The sequence below is a fragment of the Gouania willdenowi genome, chromosome 6 (genome assembly GCF_900634775.1).
Source record: "Gouania willdenowi chromosome 6, fGouWil2.1, whole genome shotgun sequence".
NCBI classification, from domain to species: domain Eukaryota; kingdom Metazoa; phylum Chordata; class Actinopteri; order Blenniiformes; family Gobiesocidae; genus Gouania; species Gouania willdenowi.
The window spans coordinates 68,719,465-68,742,287 of NC_041049.1; the positions used below are offsets into that span (position 1 = coordinate 68,719,465).

At 38.4% G+C, this 22,823-nt stretch overlaps 1 protein-coding gene across 1 annotated transcript in view; it reads right to left on the reverse strand.

Annotated features, from left to right (window-relative positions):
- Window positions 1–1,078: 1,078 nt before the first annotated feature.
- cspg4 (chondroitin sulfate proteoglycan 4) overlaps window positions 1,079–22,823 on the reverse strand; it is a 104,186-nt gene continuing 82,441 nt past the window's right edge. The window contains exons 7-11 of the mRNA XM_028450015.1: window positions 10,784–10,982; window positions 8,576–8,707; window positions 6,798–6,958; window positions 3,555–3,738; window positions 1,079–3,369 (exon numbers count right to left, since the gene is read on the reverse strand). Coding sequence (XP_028305816.1) covers window positions 1,520–3,369; window positions 3,555–3,738; window positions 6,798–6,958; window positions 8,576–8,707; window positions 10,784–10,982 — 2,526 coding nt within the window. The 3' untranslated portion in view covers window positions 1,079–1,519. The remainder of the gene's footprint in view (window positions 3,370–3,554; window positions 3,739–6,797; window positions 6,959–8,575; window positions 8,708–10,783; window positions 10,983–22,823) is intronic.

The following is a 22,823-nucleotide window of genomic DNA, read 5'->3' on the forward strand; positions in this document are numbered from 1 at the left end:
ATTCTTAGTTTCTTGAAGACATCTGGCGACCCCCTCCCAGTGACTCGAGACCCCAAGGTTGAGAACCCTTGTTGTAAGTGAATTGTACTCAGGCACAATATTGATGTAATTGCAATGTTTTGCTTTAAAATGATTTATTTTTAAATGGGGATTTTTCTTGTTGGGCCAATTTGAGCTCCTACTGGGTTGTATGTGGCCCCTGCTTGAGTTGTTGTTTTTATAAGATCCTATGTTAGAATCTCAACTAAGGTCATGATTGCTAGTTTGACAAGCAGACAGTATATAAGCAAACAAGCAAAGGAACAGATGTGCTGGACTGATTCAAAGCACCCAATGATGGTACAGAATGACTGAAAAAAAGACTATTTTTAGAATAAATGTACCGTTTCTATTGTATGGGCAAAGCTTCTTCTAGCTTTGTGGGGACATGATGCAAGATGCTGTTTGAGGGCCCGCAGTCGTGTAACTACATGAAGAAATTCCTGATCCATATACAATTGCATGGTTGACGCTCATGTGAGTTTAGATGTTTATTAGCGTTGTTTTTGTCTCACCAACACCTATCGAGGTGATTTCAATGAGTGTCGGACAATCTCCACAAGAGAAAGCATCTTCTTCCTCTGTGTTGTGCAGAAAATGTTTAACACTGAAGGTTAAATATCTATATTAGCCCACTGTTTCTTTGTGTTATATTGACAATACAAATAATGTCTACTGTCTGAACATAAAGTTTTAAAACTCAAGATATTTACAGTTTAAAAAAATCTACTTTTTCAAGGTTAGCAGATATGCATGTTAACATTATATTCTTACCACTGGATTAACATTTTTGTAGCAATATGTGGCAATGTATGAAAATATTTTGAATAATAGAAAAATAATTATTCCATATTACATGTTTTTTCAAGAAGATGCTTTGTTCAATACTACATCATGTATCTATTTTTTTTTTTATTTTTTTATTATTATAATATATGCGTCTTTGTAAATGTTGACCTGTTGACTCAATCTAACCCTGAGAACAAACACATTGTGGTACCTTTCAAGATAGCAAAGATTAAGAAAAACGAGGCAGTCATAATGTCCTCCTTTTTTATAATGTAACATACAGTATATTCACCTACTACGCTATTTACATCTTTGTAAAGCAATCGATAGACTACTCAAACAAAGACCTTTAACCATAACAGCGGATCCCCTAAATGTATTAACACAGAGCACATCAAATATACTTCTTGCAAACACATTGGATGTTCATGTCTTCATTTGTGCCCTTTGACAAAGAGGAATGATAAAAACAGAAATAAATAGACCTGGCACAAACCTTGTAAGGTGACGAGTCGCCCCTTTTTGCCAATAGAAATTCAGTGTTTCTGTGCCTGAGAGTTTGCCCAAAGTTATGTTGTAGTAATGTTTCTGACTGAACTGCTTTTAAAAAAGGCCTTCAATAACTGAGGGAAAGGTTTGAGGAAGTTTTTTTCAACACGTGAGAATCATGCCTTCTTTTGTGTCCCGTGTTTCAGACCCAGTACTGGTTCTTTTTCAGTGCTGGGTTTGTTGTCCGACAATGTTGCAACAGTTCTGGGTCTGCATCTTTTGCGTCCATGTTGGACATGGGGATGTTGTTGGCTGGATCAGTTTTGCGAAACGTTTCTGCGCTCGCCACTTCTCCATTTTTGGGAGGCTTAGTTGCTGCAGTCTGGACGTCATGCTTTCCTGTTTTGTTTTTACGGATTAGGTAGTAGACCATGATGGCAGCAAGCATCAGAAGGAGAAGGACAATTAGAATAGGAATAAGAATTGACCAGATGTTTGATTTCTTGGAAACTGCGGTCCCATGGGAGCTTGGGCCAGATGATGCAGTTGTGGTGGCGTCTCCATTGGGCCAGCCTTTCCACTGAGGACTGTCAGGAGTGGCATGAGGACTGTAAGGAATGCCATTATTGTCCTTTGCAGTTTCTGAGGGAACTCTTAACAGAGTGGCGGGATATACTCCTGAGGCATTGTAAGGACCTGTCTTGAAGGACAGCACACATTCTGCAGGAGGAACTCCGTGGGCTTTGAGCAGGAAGCGAGCCTCATCTGGTGTGGTGTCACTGTGTGCTCCAGTTGGTTTTTTTAAGATTTCCATTGCAACACGGCCCTCATCTAAGTCCTTCTGGCTGAAGGAGTCTACAGGCTGGCCAGCACCAGGACCTCCAGCCTTGACAAAGCGAGCCTCTTTCGGCTGCTGGATGACTGTAAACATTGGAGAGGTTCTGGTCTTGTTGGCCAGTGGACTTGCATCCAGAAGTTTCCTGTCCAGTTGCACAGTTGTGCCCTGTGGTAGGAGAGGATCTTTGGCAACGTTGGCAAGAGGTTGTACCGTGATATTGAGAAATGAGGAGACATTAGCAGCTCGGCTACGGGCAACAAAAGCTACACTATCTCGGGGTGAAGTAGACTTGACAAAGCGGACGCTGACTCTGCCCTCTTTGATAAGTTTTTGGGTAAAGGCGGATGTAGGAAGACGATCAACCATAACAGCTGCGTACTTTGGGACACTTGTAATTTTGTAAAGGATTTCCTCCTCAACCGGGCCTCCAGTTGTGGCCTTCAACATCTCCTCAGTTAACAAGGTCTCATCATCACCCTGCCTCACCTTAATCTCTGGGGCTTTGTTGAGATGCAGAGTGCGAGCAAGGATGCCTATGTGTAGCATGTAAGGTTCTGTTTGATGCTCTCCATCGGATACAATGAATTCCACAAAACCATCTGTCAGGCTGTCATCACTGTAAAACCCCACCTGCCCACGATTGACCATCTCTTGAGTGAACTGTGACAGGGGGTCCATTGTTTGCGTGTCAACTAGCCGGCCATTGCGGGGTTTTTTAGTCACCTTGAAGAGAACCTCATCAGGTGAGCTGTCTTCATCTTGGGTGTTAAGATGTTTCTGAGTCAAGATGGTCATGGATCCTTGAAGAACCTCTAGGAGCACATCATTAGTGACAAGTTCAGGGGGGTCGGTGCCTCTTCGTTTGATTGAGATGTTAAAAACTTCCTCCAGGACGACAGACTCAGCAGGAGAAGCCACACCCTGACCTTCAGGTTTTAGACGGGCCCTGAAAGAAAAGCTGTCAAATAAAGCCCCAGAGTCATCATGAAGATATTTCACTTTGCCTTGGACCACATCATCCTGCATGAAGGAAGGGGCATTTCGGGGGAGAACCTGGTCTCCTAGGGTGATGCGACCGTGATCAGGGAAACGTTTGATCTCAAAAAGTACATCCGCATCAGTTTGCTTTTCTTCAGGCAAGCTAGCCAATAGGTTGGAGGCATCAAGTATTGACTTGTCAATGGTTTTCCTCTGACCCTGCACAATGTCCAGACCTGAGAAAAAAATATGTGAAGATGAACAAACATTAATTAATGAATAAATAAACTATTTTATAAATACATTTACTTATATTTCATCAAAGCAATATAATATCCAACAAACAATATTTATTTTGACCTTACTCCTATTCCCAAGAATTCTTTCTATTCATTTAAATTGTGGAGTTTTGTGTTTTCACCTTTGTTCTTCCACAGCTGTGTAGAGATGTTGCTGTGGGTAGCGTAGTAGGAGACAGTGACAGGCAGGATGTGAGGGACATCTTGGGCTGGTTGAGAAGAAATTGAAAGCTCTATGGAATCCCTCACAACCCAGAAGGGCTCCTCAGGTATCTGGTGTTCATAGTAGACAGCTCCTGACTCCAACTGTGCATTAAAGAGAAACATCAGAAATGGACTCTTGCTCCTTGGCACATTTGAGTCTTGTTATGCTACATTTATTTTAGATATTGTATGGAAGTAGGGGTGGACTGGGACAAAAATTCTGCCCTGGCATTTCTGTCGTAGAAGCCGTTATAAGGTCAGCAATTCTCAACATTCTGCTCTTTATGTCTTAATTTTAATTATTATTCCACCAGAAAACCTTGAAAGGGGGAAACTTTTTAACCCCTTTTTACCTTTTTTCTTTGTCCAATTTTTGCCCCTTTTCAAAAAGTTCTGACACTTTTTTCCATCTCTTTTTTCTTCTTTGTTTTTCTTTTTGACACTTTTATCAAATTTTTGTACTTTCCTTAATTTTTTGGGCCACTTTTCATTCAATTAAGCTAACTTTTGCCCAATGAATACCACTTCCTTCCCTTTTCCCATATATTTTGCCACTTTTTGTTCCACATTGTTGTCTTTTTACTGTTTGCCACATTTTGCACATTTAAGTTACTTTTACCATTACATACCACCTGGTTCCTCATTATTTTGCCCATTTTTTGGCCACTTTTGACTGGCCAATCATAGTCACTTTACACTCTTTTCTTGCAACATTTTTTGTCACTTTTGGACTATTTTTGGCCTTGTTACCATGTCTGCTTCTACTCTCTCGTCAAAAAAAAAAAAGAAAAGAAAAAAGTAGTGGACTAGACTGGCCCACTTGGGGTTGACGGCCCACCGGGCCAGTATGCCAGATGACCAGTCCACCCCTGTATGGAAGTAGATCTCATTCTGTCTTTTTCCCATATGACTAAAATTCTGTTCTGCAGCTTATTTTGTAGAGTTTTTGATTTTTCAGATATTTCCAGAAATTATAATAGGATTGTTGCTGATGTTACATAGTCAGAAAATTAAATTACTCCTTTTTTTTTTTACATTTCTATTTTCTGGATTGAAGTGGCCTGTGAGATCATGGCATCCTAAACTCAACTGGCCTCAGTTTTTCTTACTTATACAAAAATATGGACACTAACATTGTACTTAAATTATGCAGGACATACATACATCTATATTGTGAAACTTCAAATGAGACATTGAGAGAACAGGGTGTGACAAACTCATCAGCCAAGTCTGAAAATGTAAATTCCAGCTTTTGTGTGTAAAACAGTTTCTATTAAATTGTTTTTCTGATCCAGCCCCGTACATCACTCACAGTACTTTTCCCTCAGGCTTCACAATAATTGACTTCTCGCTGGAGTCATTAAGGACGATAATGTCCACTTTCAAATAAATTGCAAAATATAATACAGAATAAGAAGCTTTCTGTATTTTTGGCACATCTCCGACTACCAAACATGTAATCATCTAACTCTCAAAAAGTGAGATAATCTCTTCAAAGCAAAGTGTCTTGAGGTCAAAATTAAAAAAGGTTATTTTTTTTCATATAAAATCAGATGTCTCATGTCTCTTAAGTTTATAAAGAACATACTAAAGATAATATTCAAGTTATTACAAAATATAAAGCTGAATACTGTAGTTTTATTTTTTAGGAGTAGCCTAAAAGTAAAGTTTAATATATATATAAAAAATACATTCCACAAAAACTAATAATAAATCTAATTCCATCTTTGGCAAAGCCTTGAGATAAATAAAGAGTGGCATAACATTTTCTTGCCTTTGTCATAGACAAAAAAAAAAAAAAAAGAAAACATGTTCTTATGGTCTTTCTTCTAAAATACAAATAGAGGGCAATAAGTGTTAAAGCTGCTATTTAAATGTGACACATTTAGTAAGTATGTAAAGATGCATTTGAATGCAGCAAAGCAAACACAAGGCTTCAGGTGTAGAGTCCTGATTTATTCAACCTAAGCCTCTCTATTGCTAATAGAGAAACCTACATGACCAATAGCGCCACCATGTGGGTCTTCGTGGAACTGTTTTAAAGGAGCATAATGGAGGTTCCACTGCTGCCCATAAAAGCAAACCAATAATACACTCCTGGGGAAGGTATGTGAAAGAGAGATGGTTAAAGCAGAACTAAGTAACTTGTGCTTAGCGCTCCCCCTAAAGGCCCCTTTTGGTTATGTCACTGTCTTAAAAACACGACACCTCCCCGCCGCCTGCCCCACCCCACAGCTACATGAGCACCTTTGCTCTCCCAAGTCAGTAGCAACCGATCACTGAAAAATCCTAATACAACAGTGACACTAAGGGTGCTTTCACACATATAGACCCATGTGACCATGTGAACAGTATGAGGAAGAGAGACAAGTAAAATAAAAGAATGATGTGGGAGTAATACGGAAGGGAGTGTGGAAATGTGTGTGTTTGTGTGTTGACAAAGCCGCTCTGAAAATGAATGGATAGATGGATGGATGGATGGATGGATGGATGGATGGATGGATGGATGGATAGATAGATGGATGGGTATTTGTGTGTGTGCTGCCTGATGGAGCGCTGGGTTGCGAGTGTGTGCATGTGCCTGTTGCCATGACAAGATTGTGTGTGACTGCTGTGTGTTGCTGCTGAGCTGCACTGCATGGAGTTGCTCCGTTCCTCAGACAAAGGTCTTCGCTGCCTTTTTTTTTCTGGCTCCGCCATGATATAAGTTTGAGAAAAGTGAATTAGTAGACAATGGTGTGCAGCCACGGGTCTGGTCATAATCTAGCATTAGTTTGCATTGAGCTGCTGTAAAGCAGTACGTCTTGCCCACTGGGTCGGAGGCAGGAAAGTTGCAAGTGCGCAAGATGAAAGACCCCCCAATTACCCCATAAACACTTGTATTACCCTCACAGGGACTACGAGAAGGATTTATTAAGCTGAAAAAGTTACTTAGTTCCGCTTTAATCAGCAGAACGCACTGAGCCTATTTGTTTTATGGTTAATGTAGGTGATGAGAGGCGGAGCCTAGTACAGCTGTAAAGGCTCCCCTTTACAAGCTGGCCATAGAAATTAATGTCATTTTTTAAATAGATTAAAAAAACTAAGCAAAATGTGTAACATTTTCAGAATTTTGCCATATCCTAATGCAAGTAGTTGGTGGAACACATAAAGAAGAATACCTGTGTCTGTGAGAAGCGGCTTATTTCTTCAAACTGGTTCCTATCTTTGGCTAAGATGAGCCTCCCTAAACGAGGCGGCCGTATCAGTGAGTAGCTGATCTCATTTCCATCTTCGTTGGTCTCGGCCCCGAGATTGGAGCTCGTGATCCGCTGTCGTGTTCCTGTGGAAAAGAATACAGTTGTATTCAGCAAACTGCTATTGTGTAGTGGACTTAAACCTTTGACAAAAAGGAAGATTTAAGAAAGCGTAATGCTGCAAAAATGTTGTTTTTCTTAAAAATGTATAAGAGGGGTTTACAGATTCTCTACTGACAGTTGTGATGTAAATTAGACCCAAAAGGTTTTGGCAAAAAAAAGTTTAAATTTTACATGTAAGTGCACACCAGTCACTATGGGGGGTCTGGACCACCCCCAGAAGGATTGTGCCCCCCCCCACTTGTGACACAGGTTTTTAAATATGTATTTATATAAATTGGCTAATAGCTATTTTCTGTTACTGTAACTTTGTATTTGTTATTATTATGAAGACATTAGAGAGGAAACAATGGTGCGTGTTATTTGATTGATTTGATTACGTCAATTTACCATCCTGTTTATATTAGCTAGAGTTTGTGTTGTTGTACTGGTCACGTCCTCTGACCTTCCCATGGGGGGAAGTGATTATTTTTCCATTTACATTTTTTTCAGCAGCATGTAAAAACATTGCGGTTTGATTATTCAAAGTTTCATTTTCTTCACATTAAGGATACTGTGTTTATCCATTCTATTTCTCTTTGAACTGCATGCTAGTATAAATTAACTTCAAATCAAATTCTTTAGCACTGATAAGTGTTTGTTCTGGTATTGTTGAAAAGGATGTGAATAATGTTGGAGATGTGCACTCATGTTAAATCTACATAGTGAGACGACCCTTAGCTGCACTGAACTGAAAATATTTTGGAAAGATACACTGAATTACAGTGACTTAATAAAACTGCAGCACCCCGTTTATTCATTATATTCTTAGCGTCAATTAAAAAAAATAAATAAAAAAAGCCTACTTGGTGCCAATTATCAAAAAGTAGACTAACAACTGTGCCCCCCATGCATTTCATATGCCCCCCTACAGGTGAGGTCTGGTGACGGGTCAGTGTTTGTGTTTGGTAGCAAAATGACTTATAGTATATAAAACATTGACTTAGAATCTTGTAGATTAATTGCTGCTCATAACTCCAGCTTTAAATTGAAAATCGTCATTCAAAGTTTTGCTTTTTCCTTATTTTGTTAGCAGAGGCTATCCATACGGTACCGTATCAATATACCGACATTCTATCCATACGCAGTGTCCCTATTTGGCCAGTTTAGGTCACGTGATTGGTCAGTCACTGGCCAATTTAGGTTGTGTGACTAAGACTAAACCTTAACCTAGCCCTAACCCTAAGACGCTACGTACTTGTACTTCAGTAACCGTACCAGTAGAACCAGGGGTTGTTCGTACGTACAAATAAACACTTTCTATTTTGTTTCCTACTGTTTTACAATCTTAGAGCAGGACGATGACGCACATAATGATCCTATTTGCGTTGCTGATGTTCTACTTTCTGCTTGTCCTTCACCAAAAACTGACGTCGGAAAATCTGAAATGTATTGAAACCATTATTGGTTTGCAGAGTATGAAATTTAAAAAAGTCCTACAAATGTGTGAATATTTTTTAAATAATTAAACGCTTTCTTTCTTTCTGCTCTTTGTGGGTGTCTTTTCATCACTGAAACCCGGGATAATTTGTTTGGCACCTTACCTGGAAATACCATAAGTTCCTCCTGCGTTACCATGGTGATGGTGAGGGGTCTGGCCGTGACAACAAATTGATAGAGAGGAGACGTGTGCTCTCCGTCTGTCACCGTGAAACTGAAACCACCAGAGTCTTCACCTGTCAAAGGAGAGAACAGATGGTGTGAACTGATGGTTGGTTTGATTACGTCGTCCTCGTCGCTGGGATCAGCAGGCGACGACAGTCGCAGAAAATAGGAGAACTCATGTTGTTTCTTTTGCTCTATAGCTTTACTAATACCTTTGGGTCCTAATGAAACACATTTGTGACATTACAGACATTTAGAAATAATGGGTTAGAGCACAACATGATCACAGAACAACGATGGTGTTTGTTTGGTGCATCGATCAGTGTCAGTGACGGTGACAATGATTAAGCTTCAAACACTGCTGCTGCTCAGAGGAACGTTGACGTAAGTGTTTCAGCTTGTTGTAAGAGTGAAAGTTGCAACACGCCATTATCCAAGAACAACAACAACAAGACTAACTTTGTTCCAAACATATAAAAGCTGACGTAGCAGATTTTAGACATTTTTAAAGAGTAACTAACCCCAAAACCACTGTTTTCCTGTTAAATACAAATGTATGTGGGTATACAGTAGAGCTGTTGATTGATCCTGGTCCAACTCTCAACATTTTAGTCAAAGTATTTCAATTTGTTGTATTTAGTTGTAAAATGTCAGAGTGACTGACCTCTATGGGTTGAAACCAGGCTATTACAATTGATTTTTGCTATTGGCTGAGAACAAGATCATGTGACATTTTGGGACCATCTTGCATCACAAACAAGCACTGTTAGCCCCGCCCCTTTTATAAAAACTGTCACCTGTGGGCTCTACAATCTGTGGTGAGTAGGTTGGATTGAGAGAAGAGTGAATAGAATATACTGAGTAATGAGTAGCTAGTTAGCATAGCATAGATTGTTCACTGGATATTTTATAGTATAGACTGGGCGTGTCTTAACTACTCCAGGAGCCCCGCCCATGATCAAGGCATTTTTTTGAATTTCCCTCCTAGTGGCAGGTCATGAGAAAGCAGGGCTTTAGTTGCTCTTTAAGTTATTAACCAAAGCAACGCACAACACCAGCAGTTAGCATTAAGGGACATTTCAACATTTCACAGTGATGGCACGGGTTGGATTTGAACCGGTACGCCACCACTGCTTTCTAAATACAGTTTATTAATTTATTTTTTTAATTTATTTTAAAGTTTGGTAACAAGTTTTATACATAAGGTTGACATTACACTGTGATAATCTGTCTTTAGCGTGAATAAAGTGTCATGAAGGCTGTCGTTAAGTGTTAAATTACAACACATTTTGCTAAATGATGACAGTCTTTTAATTTATTTTGTTATGAATTTTGTACACCGTGGAACAGTGGTAGAGTGGCTCGTCCAATAACCAAAGGGTTGCGGGTTCAAATCCCACTCCAGCCAAGTCATTGTCGTTGTGTCCTTGGGCAAGGCACTTTCCCCACATTGCCTCATATGAATTAGGTGTGTGAGTGAGTGTTGGTGGTGGTAAGAGGGCTACAATAGTAGCTTACCACCACTGTGTGTGGAGTGAAACAATAATGCAGATCGATGTTAAGTGCTTTGAATGTACAATATAAAATACAACACATTATTATTAATAACTATTTAGTTTGAACTGTGTTCCTGTTGTAATTTACTGTGTGGAAATTCTGAGAGTTTTAGTCCTGGCTTTGTGCTTCGTTTTGTCAGTAATTATTTTGTTATTTATCATACCTGTTCTATTTTGTCATCTTGTATTCTCTCTGTATTTAATATATTTTTATTACATTTTAGGTTGCCTTTTAAAATCTGGCCACTGACACCAGATGAAAACTAGCTTCTTTTGGCTAACTCTGGTTCATTTACAGCATTATTGAGCATTGTTCCTTTCAAATAATCAATAAATTCAAATCTAGTGTGGTTTGGGTTAAAGTTAGGGTTTGGGGTTTAGGAGTTAGGATGTAGGGGTTAGGGTAACAAACAACACTTAATGACACTAATGACAGGTTTCATGTCATAATAATGTCAGCCTTTATGTATAAAACTGTTACCAAAATGTTTTATTTTAATAAATTTAACATTGATCAGTTATGCTTAACTGGGTTGACACCAAGTTGCAGAGTCACTTATGTCTGCGACACTGTGTGAACAATGGACTCACCCTCGTGGATAAAGATCACCTCTCCGTTGTTAATCTGAGCCTGAGTAAAATTTAAGACGTTCTCTTCTGTTCCCTCCCTCAACGCTACCACCCCGTTGGTTTCCATCTCTACGTGGTAAAACAGTTGATCTGGTGACGTGTCGATGTCCTCTGTGCTCAACATGCTGGAGGTGATGTCGGCTTCCTCACCAGGGAGAACCTGCAAAGCATTACGGAAGAAAAGTGAGAAATAGTGGAAAAAACTTTGACTATATTATTATTATTATTATTATTATTATTATTATGTCTGCAAAGCTGCACAAAAATACCCTTTAAATCAAGTGTGTCGTAGTAGGGTAACAACCAGGGTTGGGGTCAATTATAATTGCGTAATTGATAAATATTCACAATTATGTTGTAATTATAATTGTAATTTTTAAAATCGGTCGTAATCGTAATTAAATTGTAATTGAATTTGGATAATTGACTATGTAATTGTAATTGCCATGAAAATCCTATAAATTATTTCAATTATAAAATAACGCAAAATGTAATAACGCAATATGCAGTGAACAGTTATTAAAATATGTTTCATATTAAGCTTTCCCACATTTTACTATTTAAAAAATATGTAAATCTATGGGTATACGGACACAAAAAAGGCTCAGACACCCACACCAAAAATATTAAAACCTATATTTTCATTGATTATGAAAGCTGACAACATAACCAATAGAAAGGAAAGAAATTAGATGACAGATATTAGTTTTTAGTGTATTTTACAGCTGATTTAGGACCTGTTATCATAAGAGATGATAACATAACATAACATAACATAACATAACATAACATAACATAACATAACATAACATAACATAACATAACATAACATAACATAACATAACATAACATACAGTAACATTCTGGAGTTTCATTGAATTCATGAACTTGACGGGACTGATTTGTACAACTGAATTATTTGACGATTTACACAGTGATTAATGCTTTGTCTCTTATTTATACTTTCTTCTGTGAGTCAATTTGAATGCTCTGAAGCAGTGTTTCTCAAATGGGGGTAAGTGTACCCATAGGGATACGAGATGACACTACAGGAGGTACTTGAGAGAGAGAAAGAGTGGAAATCTAACAAATAAAGTGTCAGTCTTGGTCCAACCCCAGACACGAGATGATCGGAAATTATCCATTTTTAATCTAATCAGGAGCCACTAAATTAATGTTTTTCATGCCTGAAATTTCTGAAAAATTAAAACTGATTTTAATTTTTTTTTAAATTAATATTATTATTTTTTATTTATTAAAACAACACACAATCTTGTATTTCTATACTTTCACTTTGTGAAAAATAAATATAGTTCAACTAAAATGCAGTAAAAAAAAAAAAAAAAAAGAATATCTGAGCTCAAACATGATCAAAAACTAATTCTAGAAAAAAAACGTAATTTGCGTAGCCAGAAATTGTTGATATCAAAATAGGGTCACGATCCTTGTTTTGAAATAGTAAATAGTTTTATAAGCAAAACATTGTAGTCGGAGGGGTGTGTGTGTGTGTGTGTGTGTGTGTGTGTGGGGGGGGGGGTTCTCTAAAGCTGGGGTTCTCAAGTGGTTTCACCATGGGACCCACATTTTGCCACGGGCATTAATTCAAGACCCAGTTTAGTTTTTCAATAATAACTGTTGAAAACACAATCTTTTTTTAAAACATAAATCTATATATTTTCGTGTGCAACAGGCATTTCACAACATGCCTGTCAAAAAAAAGTTTCTTTTCTAAATAAAAGACAAGTCCAACATGAGAAACATTAATTTTTCTATTTATTTTTGACCAGCTGTCCATGACCCACCTAGTACTGGTCCTCGACCCACTTTTGGGTCCTGACCCACCAGTTGAGAAACGCTGCTCTACAGGGCCAGATGCTCCTGTTATCAGAATATAGAGCACAGCAGTGTCGTCTCAATGACTCTCCCTGGCTGGAGGGTTTTTAATGGCCCTCTAATGGCTGACTAGCTGAAAGCAGCAATAAGTGGAAGAAATGGACCAGATCCTTGCAAAGGCATTCTTAAATAACTGAAAACCGATAGGAAAGTAGGGCCGACAGAGTGAGGAACATATCGATCTAGGAAACCAGTGGCCCTTCTCTTCTTCCTTCTTCCAGACTCCAACATAAAGAGTGAAAATCCTGAGACTGACAACATGTTGGTGTTAGCGTTAGCTGCTTTCACTGCATGTTTCTAACTAGAAGTCAGAAAGAGTTAAAGGTGAGTCCACGACACAGCAGGCAGACAGAAGCAACACACACATTGTCAACTGTTTGGGTTGATAAACTACGTGGACTTTATATGACCAGAAGAAGAAAGGCTTCGACTAAAATACGTAGCGCTGCCTTGCGGCCCGCGACCCACAGTACTCCTGCGCCTGTACTCCCATGTTCTAAATAATAATAATAATACATCACTTTTATATAGTACTCTATTGGACACTCAAAGTCGCTTTACAGAATTAAGGGCTAATTCTTTCACTCCACACTTAGTGGTGGTAAGCTACTATTGTAGATTGATGGTACCTGGAATTCTCAGTGGTCTCACATCCAACTACTAACCAGGCCCAGACCTGCTTAGCTTCTGAGATCTAACGAGATCGGACAATGACAGGCCGTTATGGCCGTTATGTGTGATTGTCTTCATGTTTTCTTGGACAGGATGTAACTGAAACTGAATTGCCCCTCGGGGATAAATAAAGTATTCTAAATCTGAACCTGAATTGAACTAAAAACCACATTGAATTGAAATGAAAATATGAATAATGATAAGATAGACTTAAATGAGCACAGGTCACTCATTAGTGACACGAAGGCCCGTTAGGGTATTTGCAGTCATCAGCCAAGCCAGCGATGAACTCTTTAACAGCACAGCTGATACTGTGACTAGAGGATGGAGACCCGACCGAAGCCCGACGGGACCGCACAGGTCAGGTTCGGACGTTCGGACAGGCAGGACCATGAAAAAATGCGGCCTGATCCCTACTCTAACTCTGACACTTATTTATGTACTCGCTGTTCACGTGACTGTTTACTGCAAGACTTTTGCGCATGCCTCTGCGGAATCAAACACTAGTTTGGTCCACCGCGCTTCTCTTCTTTCAGTCTCCAAGCTGTCTTCTTCTTTATTTCAGACAGTTTGGACGTCTCTCCAAGTCCAAAAAACATACAATTAAAAACTTTTTGTGGTATGGCGTGGTACCCTTAGGGTTGCACCACATGAGGCTGTATATACATATCAAAGACGTGAGGACAATACGTCCTCGTACCTGATGTCTCGTATGTGCGGAACTACTCCTAAATCCTCCTTTGGTATTTAATCTACTGTTATGTAAAAGCTTGAGGAGATCCTGTGATACAGGCTGCTTGCACTATCTGCCTGGCCCAGGGCTGTGTGTGCTTTGTGGGCCTGCAGACAGCTCTGTTTGTCTGGGAGCAACAATGTGCAGGAGAGGGAGAATGGACCAAACAAAGCAGAAAACTGGACTGCATCCAAGTGGAGGGACGAGAACGTGTTTGCTTGAAGGCAGAACACACAGTCAGCCTCCCGTCACTGTAGACAGGACACCTACTTAAGGCAGGCTCATCTTTCTGTTTCTGTATCGAGCTCATCAGAGACGCTTTCAGGCATGAGAGACTTCTTCTTCCAGGTCCAGATGCACCGCTGGATGCAGAGATGACTCAGCTGATAACAGCACCACCCACATGGGTCTGTTTGTCAGTGTGAAAAAGCCTTTTTGCAGGCGGGGACTGCTTCACTATCATCCAAATATGTTTGTCCTGCTGCCACTGAAAGAACTGAGGGGACAAACTGCTGGCATCACAAAGCAAATATCAGGAGAAGAACCATCACTGACAACGGGAAGAGAAAGTTGAAACCTGTGTTTATAGAGATATCTACAAAGATGCTGACACACACGTACACACATGCACACATGCACACGCACAATGTTTTTTTTAAAATATGATATTATACAGGATTTTAGGGCTTGGGTTGATAGTGTCTCACAGTAGGAAGGTTGGGTGTTTCTCAAATGGGGGTATGGGTACCTCTAAGGGTACGTGATGGCATTACAGAGAGAGAGAGAGAGAGAGAGAGAGAGAGAGAGAGGTAAATTAACATAAAGTGACCAAAAGTCATAACAACGATAGAAATAAATCTATTCAGGCACCGTTAAATCAGTGTTTTTCAATTTTGGGATCGGGACATCATGTGAAGTTGCCTGATTAAATGGGGTCAGCTCTTATTTTGAATAAAAAAATAACATAGATTTTGGATTTTTTTTATTATTATTCTTTTTATTTTAATTATTATATTATAGACAACGCATTTCTATACTTTTTATTTGTGAAATATAAATCTAGGTAAAGCAAAATATCTGAGCTCAAACATGATCAAAATCGAATTCTAGAAGAAAAAAAATGTCTTTGGGGTCCCCAGAAATTCTTAATATCAAAATGGAGTCATGATCTAAAAAAATACTGTTTCTTTCCACTTCTTGAGATTCTTGAATATGTTCTATAATTGTGATATGAAGAGGGAGTGAACATGATTTGACGAAAACACAACGGGGGTACACAAGACATAAAAGGTTGGGAACCACTGCTCTAAAAGACAGTATTTTGTACTCTGAGTTGCATGTTTTCTTTGAGCATATATTCATGGGCTTTCTACAGCACACTGGTTTGCTGAATGTAGGTTTATTATCATGTCTAAACAGATGTAAATATGGCTGTAACTGCAGTTTGTAACTAGAGTAGTGATATTTTACAGAGTTGGTTCTCAGGCCTAGCCTAAGTGGGTCAGTACCCCCAAACTTGAACCCAGGCTTTCCAAAAAACTGTATTTGAGCCTCCATGGTCATGTTGTAGTACTTAGTCTTGGTCTCAAGATCACATTTTGGAGGTCTTGTCTCGGACTGGCCGTACTTGGGATTTTCCATGAAGACCAGTCAAAACTAACACTGATCTCATTTTCTTCAAATTCATTATTTTGTGAGAATATGGAGAAGCACTTGGAACTGTTCCTGATTCATTAATGTTGTAATTTGACTGAAAACATTTAGCGTTAGCTCACTGATTGTTCTGCCTCTGTGGGTGACAATCTTTTAAGTTAGAAATACCGCTGAATAGTCTACGTAATGACTGATTGTTTAGAAGTATATTAGGATACAAGTGCAATTATTTAAGCAGTATCTATGAGTTGTCATATTGAATGTTTACCAAGGGTGCAAGTCCTCCTCTCCACCACTAGATGGCCCTAAAGGCTCACTAAATACTTCAGCCTTAGCCTCAACATAGGGCAGATATTCTGCCAGCAGATGCTATTTGATGGTTTGCATTACAATCAATGCACTTAGCACCTAAACGGATGGACTGTCAATTCAATTTAATCACACCAAATTGTCTGAGATTTCATTTGGAGGCAGTAATGAAGTAGCTGACCTTAATAAACGACTGGATTTGCTGACGACACCAAAAGGATCCTATGGTTCCTTCAGTGGTTCTCAAACTTTTTCTGACTCAAGTACCCCTTCCTCTTATTTCTGAATCCATGTACCCCCTTTTATCCGACTACAACATTTTACTCAGAATTCTGTGACAACACAACAACTATAAAGCACAATGATGGAATTGAATGAGCGATAACACACATTTTAAAGAATCTCATTTAGTAAATAAGTGGAATGAAACGGTCTTGAGTGAATAGATTTATAGTAATAATATATATAATAATTTATAATCGGTTCCAGTCATCTCCCTCCTGATGTGGGACAAAACTGACTTTGTTCTCATCAAGATAATTTCATTTTGAGTGTTTTCAGTGTCATTTTATGTATTTTGTTGTTGTTTGTTCTTTTTTATTAAAATTCAGTATATTTTTATCTTATTTTGTGTGTTTTTGTGTGTTGTTGCTATTATTTAAATTATCCTCTGTGTGTGTGTGTTTTTGGTGTCGTTTGGTTGTTTTTTATTTATGTCTTTTTGTATGTTTCTTTGTTATTTTTGTGTATTCTGTAGTGATTTAAAAAAAAAAAAAATCTAATTTAGTGTTCCTTTTCTTGTCGTTTTGTGTGGCTGGTAATAGCAACTATTTTTGTCTCTCAGTGTGTGTGTTTTTTGTTATTGTTTGTCTGTTCTTTAGTATATTTTTCTCCTATTTTGTGCGTTTTTGTGAGTTGCTGGTAATATTTAATATTGTTATAATTTTCAACTAGAAATAAATTAAATTAAATTATGAATCCCCATATTTTCAATGCTTTTATTTGTTAATTGTACTCTCAGGTAACCCCTGTAGTGCCAACGTGTACCTCTAGGGGTACACGTACCCCCGTTTGAGAAACATTGCCTTATAATGTTTAGGACTCAGAACGGCGCCGCATGTCTGATTGTTCAGTTCTGTTTCACACACCCAGTCCGTGTGTGTGTGTGTGTAACTGTGTGTGTGTGTGTGTGTGTGTGTGTTTGTGTGTGTGTGTGTGTGTAACTGTGTGTGTGTGCTGGTGTGTTGGACGGACTTCAAATAAACGTTGAGAGAAAATCTGTAAAAGACGACTGAAGTGAAGTGGAGGCTGCAGTGGTATTTGGTTTTGATGTCAGTTTCACACTTCACAGTCTCCGTTTAATGCTCTGTGGTTTGATGAGAAATAAAAAAAGAAGAAAAAATCATAAAAAATAAAAGAAAATGACTGCCTGCGTCAGTCTGAAAATCAGAGGAAAAGTGTTAGATTTGTGTTGAAGATGTGAAATATGCAAGTGAGAATGGGAAATGAGGCCACGAGTGGATATATATAGATAGATATAAAGATATATAGATATATAGATAGATAAATGGATAGATGGAGCCCAGTGGAAGCCATGTTAGTCATTCTCTTCTCTATTTGCAGAAGAGGTCACTACACACTCACACACTCACACTCACACACACACTCACACACTTCCTGTCTGCTGCCAGGCCTGCCCCAGCTCTGCGTGGGTTAGACATCCACACATGATCATGATGCATTCTGCAGCCGCAGCACAGGAGCCACAGAGATTGGATGCCACCCTTGTTAAGCACAGAAAGCGCGGTCTCGTCGACCATCTTGGTTTTTCCAAAAATACGGGTTGCCAGGGAGACGAAGGAGCCGCGGGCAGAACAGGAAAGGCTGAATGACACAGTTGGTTTTCCCTTCTGTGAGCTGATTACCGCTGGCTTTTTCCAACTGCCTGACTAGCACCAGAATCCACTTCATTGATCCATTCAAAAGTTTTCTGTCAAAGACAGACGTAAATCACTTTGAAATCCCTCCACAAACACACTGGGAATCCTGCCGTGGACTCCTTTTGGTTCAACGTACCCTATTTATCTGTTCACCCGGCTTTCTTTCAAAGACTTTCCCTGGAATGATGTGTGTTGCACCGAGGTTACATTATTCATCTGACAGGGTGACACGGAATGATGAAAAGCTCTAATCATCTCACACTTTGATCATGTGATCATATCAGACAACATGACACTATACTAAACTAACGTCACCTAAAGACAATGCAAAACATTAACGCACAAATAATTTCATTGGAAACACAAGAATAACAAACACTTGTGGCTACAATTCAAATACGATTACATTGATCAGCAGTTCAATTACAATTAATCACGATTACTGAGCCTGAAATAAATAACCTAATAAAAGTTAACCTTCCTCTAATTTCTTTAAATGGTAAAATGTGGGAAAACTTGATATTAATTTAAACATATTTTAATATTTGTTAACTATATATATGTAGAACTGTACATAGAACTGTAACATGGTTCCCCAGTTTTGCGTTAAATTGTAATAGACCATTTTTATAGAATTTTCACGGCAATTACAATTACAAAGTCAATTATCTAAACTAAATTACAATTACAACAGCAACATAGTAACAATTATAATCTCGCCATCTTTGTAATAAATCATTCAATACACAATTACAATTATAATTGAGCCCAACCCTGATTCAAACATCTTTCATTGATCTATAATCCCCTGACATCATATTACGTGGGTTAGCCGATACCCTTTGTAAAGTAATCTGAATTTTTTTTTGCTAATATCTGAGCACTTATTGGTTTTTTTTAATCAATATCGAATCGGGACACCCTTAGTTTTAATATTGTGAGATATCTTGTTGCACAACATATGGTCCCACCTTTATTACTAACATCTAAGTGACTTATTGTTAATGTGCTGTGCTATCCTGTATTATCTCATGATCAAACTGTCTTTTTTCCATTATTCCAACATGTAAGATGAAATCTTTTTGGTCATGGCTTGTTTATAGTTGCTGATGGTGGATTGTAAAAACATTTGAATGGTGGGAGGCCAGAAGGGGAAAGCAGTGGTCAATTTAGCACGTACCACGTTCCCGATAATTCAGTCAAATGACTCGATTCCATAGAGTCAAAAAATGGGGCCCCCTGGCGTCCCCGTGACACAAACGGAGTAATGGGACCCATTTATATATTGGTATGTGTGAATGATTCGGTACCACCAACTGTTGCAATATTTGACTCACAAATAAATTACAAAATTACATTAATGGAAAATTGCCGAAAAAAAGGGAGGGTGAGCCAATTGAATTGTGTGGGCCATAATCGTAATCTACGTTGAAATATCTTTGAAACAATATATGACACGACTATGTTCCCATAAATTTGGAAATCACCGGGAATGAGGGGATGAGAAAAAGGAGATGAGAGAAGCAGTTTGCTTATCTGGGTCCCGTCCTCTGTTTTGCCATCGCAAATTTACATGGGTTTACATGTTTCTCTGGTCAAACATTCTTGAGTTGTTCTGAACAGTCCTTTTTTTGTGTATTCTCATCTGTAGTCAGTGTTGTCTTTTTTTTTTTTTTTTTTCCTCCTCCTCCTCTCTATCGTTGTTCGTGTTGGCCTTGTTCCCTGCCAGACGTTGTTAGCATTCCTCCAGTGCAAGAATAGTTCCTCTTTCGAAGGTGTTTGGAAGGTTTTTCCCTTTTCATCCATAGTGTCACCACTCGGGAATGTCTCTTTTGGACACACAAGTTTGCAGCTTGTTTTGTCTCTACATCAAGGTTAATCCAGCTGTTGTTAGTTCTATTGGCAGTGTTGTATTTTCCACTGTTTGATTTAACTTGTATAAACACATTATTATATCTTAGTTCATAAGCAAGGTAGTAATTTCATTGTACAGGAAAACGTGTTTCTAACTGCACATATGACAAACACTTTGAATTTAAATTTAATGTAATCCTTAATCACCCCACCACCTAGCAATTGAAATGAATAAATGACAGACCTTTTTTACTCTTGGTTTCCACATTTAATTCAGTCTCCGTAAAATAATCACAGTCTGAGTTTTGTTTCCAGTGTTTATATAGATCTGGGTCCATATCCATGATTACCATCAGTAATGTTGTTCTTTAGGTGGATCCTTCGTATTTTCCCAAGTCTTCCATCGTTTTGATGAGGATTGGTTTTCCGTTCTCTTCTCTCAGTGGTGTGATGTAAATCCCGCAGTTCCTTGTCCACGTTTTTAGAATCTTTCCTCCTTTTTTTATTTGGCGTGCCTTCCACGCGATGCTTGCATTTTTTTTGTCAGGTTTTCATTAATAAAAACCTTCGTTTCCTTCAGCTTTCTTCCTTGCTTCAGTAGTTCTCCTTTGAATTTCATATTCGTGAAGGTTATTTTTACAGCTCTGTTATCATTTTTCTTTGGCAGGAGATGGCAGGATTTGATGTTGTCAGGGTTCAGGACAATGTCCTTCGACTCCAGGTTGTCAATGACCTGTTGTTCAATCGATTTTGTTTCTTCGTCACTCGCGTAACTCCTGGGTTTTATCTTTAGGCCTGTGATGATGACATCTTTCTCTCTTTCCTTTTGTTCCAGCTGTTCAACCCTGGCGTTCAACAATTTTATCTCTTCAGCATTTCTTTCATTCTTTTCTTTCAGTACCTTTGCTTCGCTTTGTAGGTTTTCCAGTGAGTTTTCCAGCGTCTTTTCCAAACACTTTATCTCGGCAGATAGGTTTCGTAGACCCTCGCGTATCATCTCCTTGACCTCTTCCAAACCCGAATTGGGTTCTGAAGGGCCTCCCTGCGGTTTTTTCACCATGTTCCTTCAGTCTTGGGCCCAATTTTTCAGACTGTTCAGCTGTAGCCAGCTGTAGCCAAGGTCGTGTTATCGGAGCGAATGAAAACACGTCTGCTCTCTCCAAAGACCAGAGATTTAACTTTTGTTTTTTAAAAAAAAAAAAATCAGCGCAAACATTTAATCAAACAGAGGAAAGAGAATTGGAGAAAACGAAAGTTTTCAGCAAAAAATTGTTAAATTTCATCCAAAAAATGCTGCCGAGTATGCTTTAGACCAGTGGTTCTCAACTGGTCTCATCCTGGGACCCACATTTTGCCACAGTCATTGAATCGCGACCCACCAAAACCAAAAAAAATTAGTTTTTCAAAAATAGCTGTTGAAAACACGTATATAATCTTTTTTAAAACATGAATCTATATATTTTCCTGTGCAACATGCATTTCACAGCATGCCTATCAAAAGAAAAGTTTCTTCCAAATTAAAAGACAAATCCTATTTATTTATTTTTGACCAGCTGTCCGCGACCCACCCAGTACAGGTCCGCCACCCACTATTGGGCCCCGACCCACCAGTTGAGAATAACTACTTTAGACCATAATTATGGTATTTTCAATCAACTTATGCAGTAAAACATTGAGCAATGTCATAAATTCCCAGATTTAATGCCAGTTTGAATCCAATGTAATTCTTTTTAATAACAATCAAGGCCTTGATTTTGGCACAACTTATTAAAATGACTTTTATTGATTTTTAATGCACCACAAAAACCCTGAATTATAGAAATGTTCCAAAAGTTTTTTTTCTGTCTGTCTGAAAATGAAACAAATTGTTGACAGATTGTTGTTTTGTATATCATCAGGCTTTTCTTGATGAATATGCCAGACCACAACATGATTTTATCTCTTTTGTAACATAGTAGATCTTAGCAATGTTTTTAAACGTGGAGGTGCACTGATGCTGAGGACGAGGATGAAAGGAGGAGGGGTCTGCCAATGCTTCATGTGTGGGGATGGAAAGGGGTGGGGCATATAAATATGTTACATATTTAATCATGAAATGGTTGTAAAAAAACATCACACACCAACGTAAGAAATTTTAAATGAAATGTTTTGGAATTTATGTTTGGGCAAAAATATGTCCCCCCCCCTGTATTTTACGCCTATGCGTAGATGTATAAACTATGGCACAATAATCCAACTACTCCTTATTTGTCCCCTGAATCCATCCATTCATTGACCAGGTCTGAGATGACTTCACTACACTTCACTAAACTCAATGTTAAACTCTTCACTTCTGAGCTTCACCTGCTAATTAATGGATGAGGGATAAACTTAAAAAAAAAAGAGTGAGAAGATTATGAGGAGTTAATTAAAAAAAAAAAAAGCACAAATAAATTCATCACTTAGGTAAACATCCGCTTTAAAAAAATGATACAGCTTGGATTGGTTTCAATTTCAGTTCATACAGAATTAATGACGAAAAGATGCAGCTTCAAGACTTCACTACGGATTAGAGAAGGAAGAGTAAGGCCTCCAGAGTTTACAGAGAGTTCACTGCACTCACAACTAGAGTGAAATTAATACGTGGATTTATCTTCATCTGTTGAGGAAATAACAGTTACTCAGAGGTGAAAGTAATGGATTACAAATACTCTCCAATAGCACTTATAATTACGTCATTATAGCAACTAATCATCAATGATGCAATTACAAATATAATTGACCCCAACCTTGGTCTCTATATTATGTTGAAGGCACGTTGAACATAATCCATATGTTCTTAGTCGTACCATTTCTGATCAAAGCAAAGTCACTATTTTTGGTTCATGTTGGCGTTTCTACCTATTATGTTGTTACCCACATGAAACATTTGACATGGCTCTGTTTTAGAGTTAATACATTTAGCTAT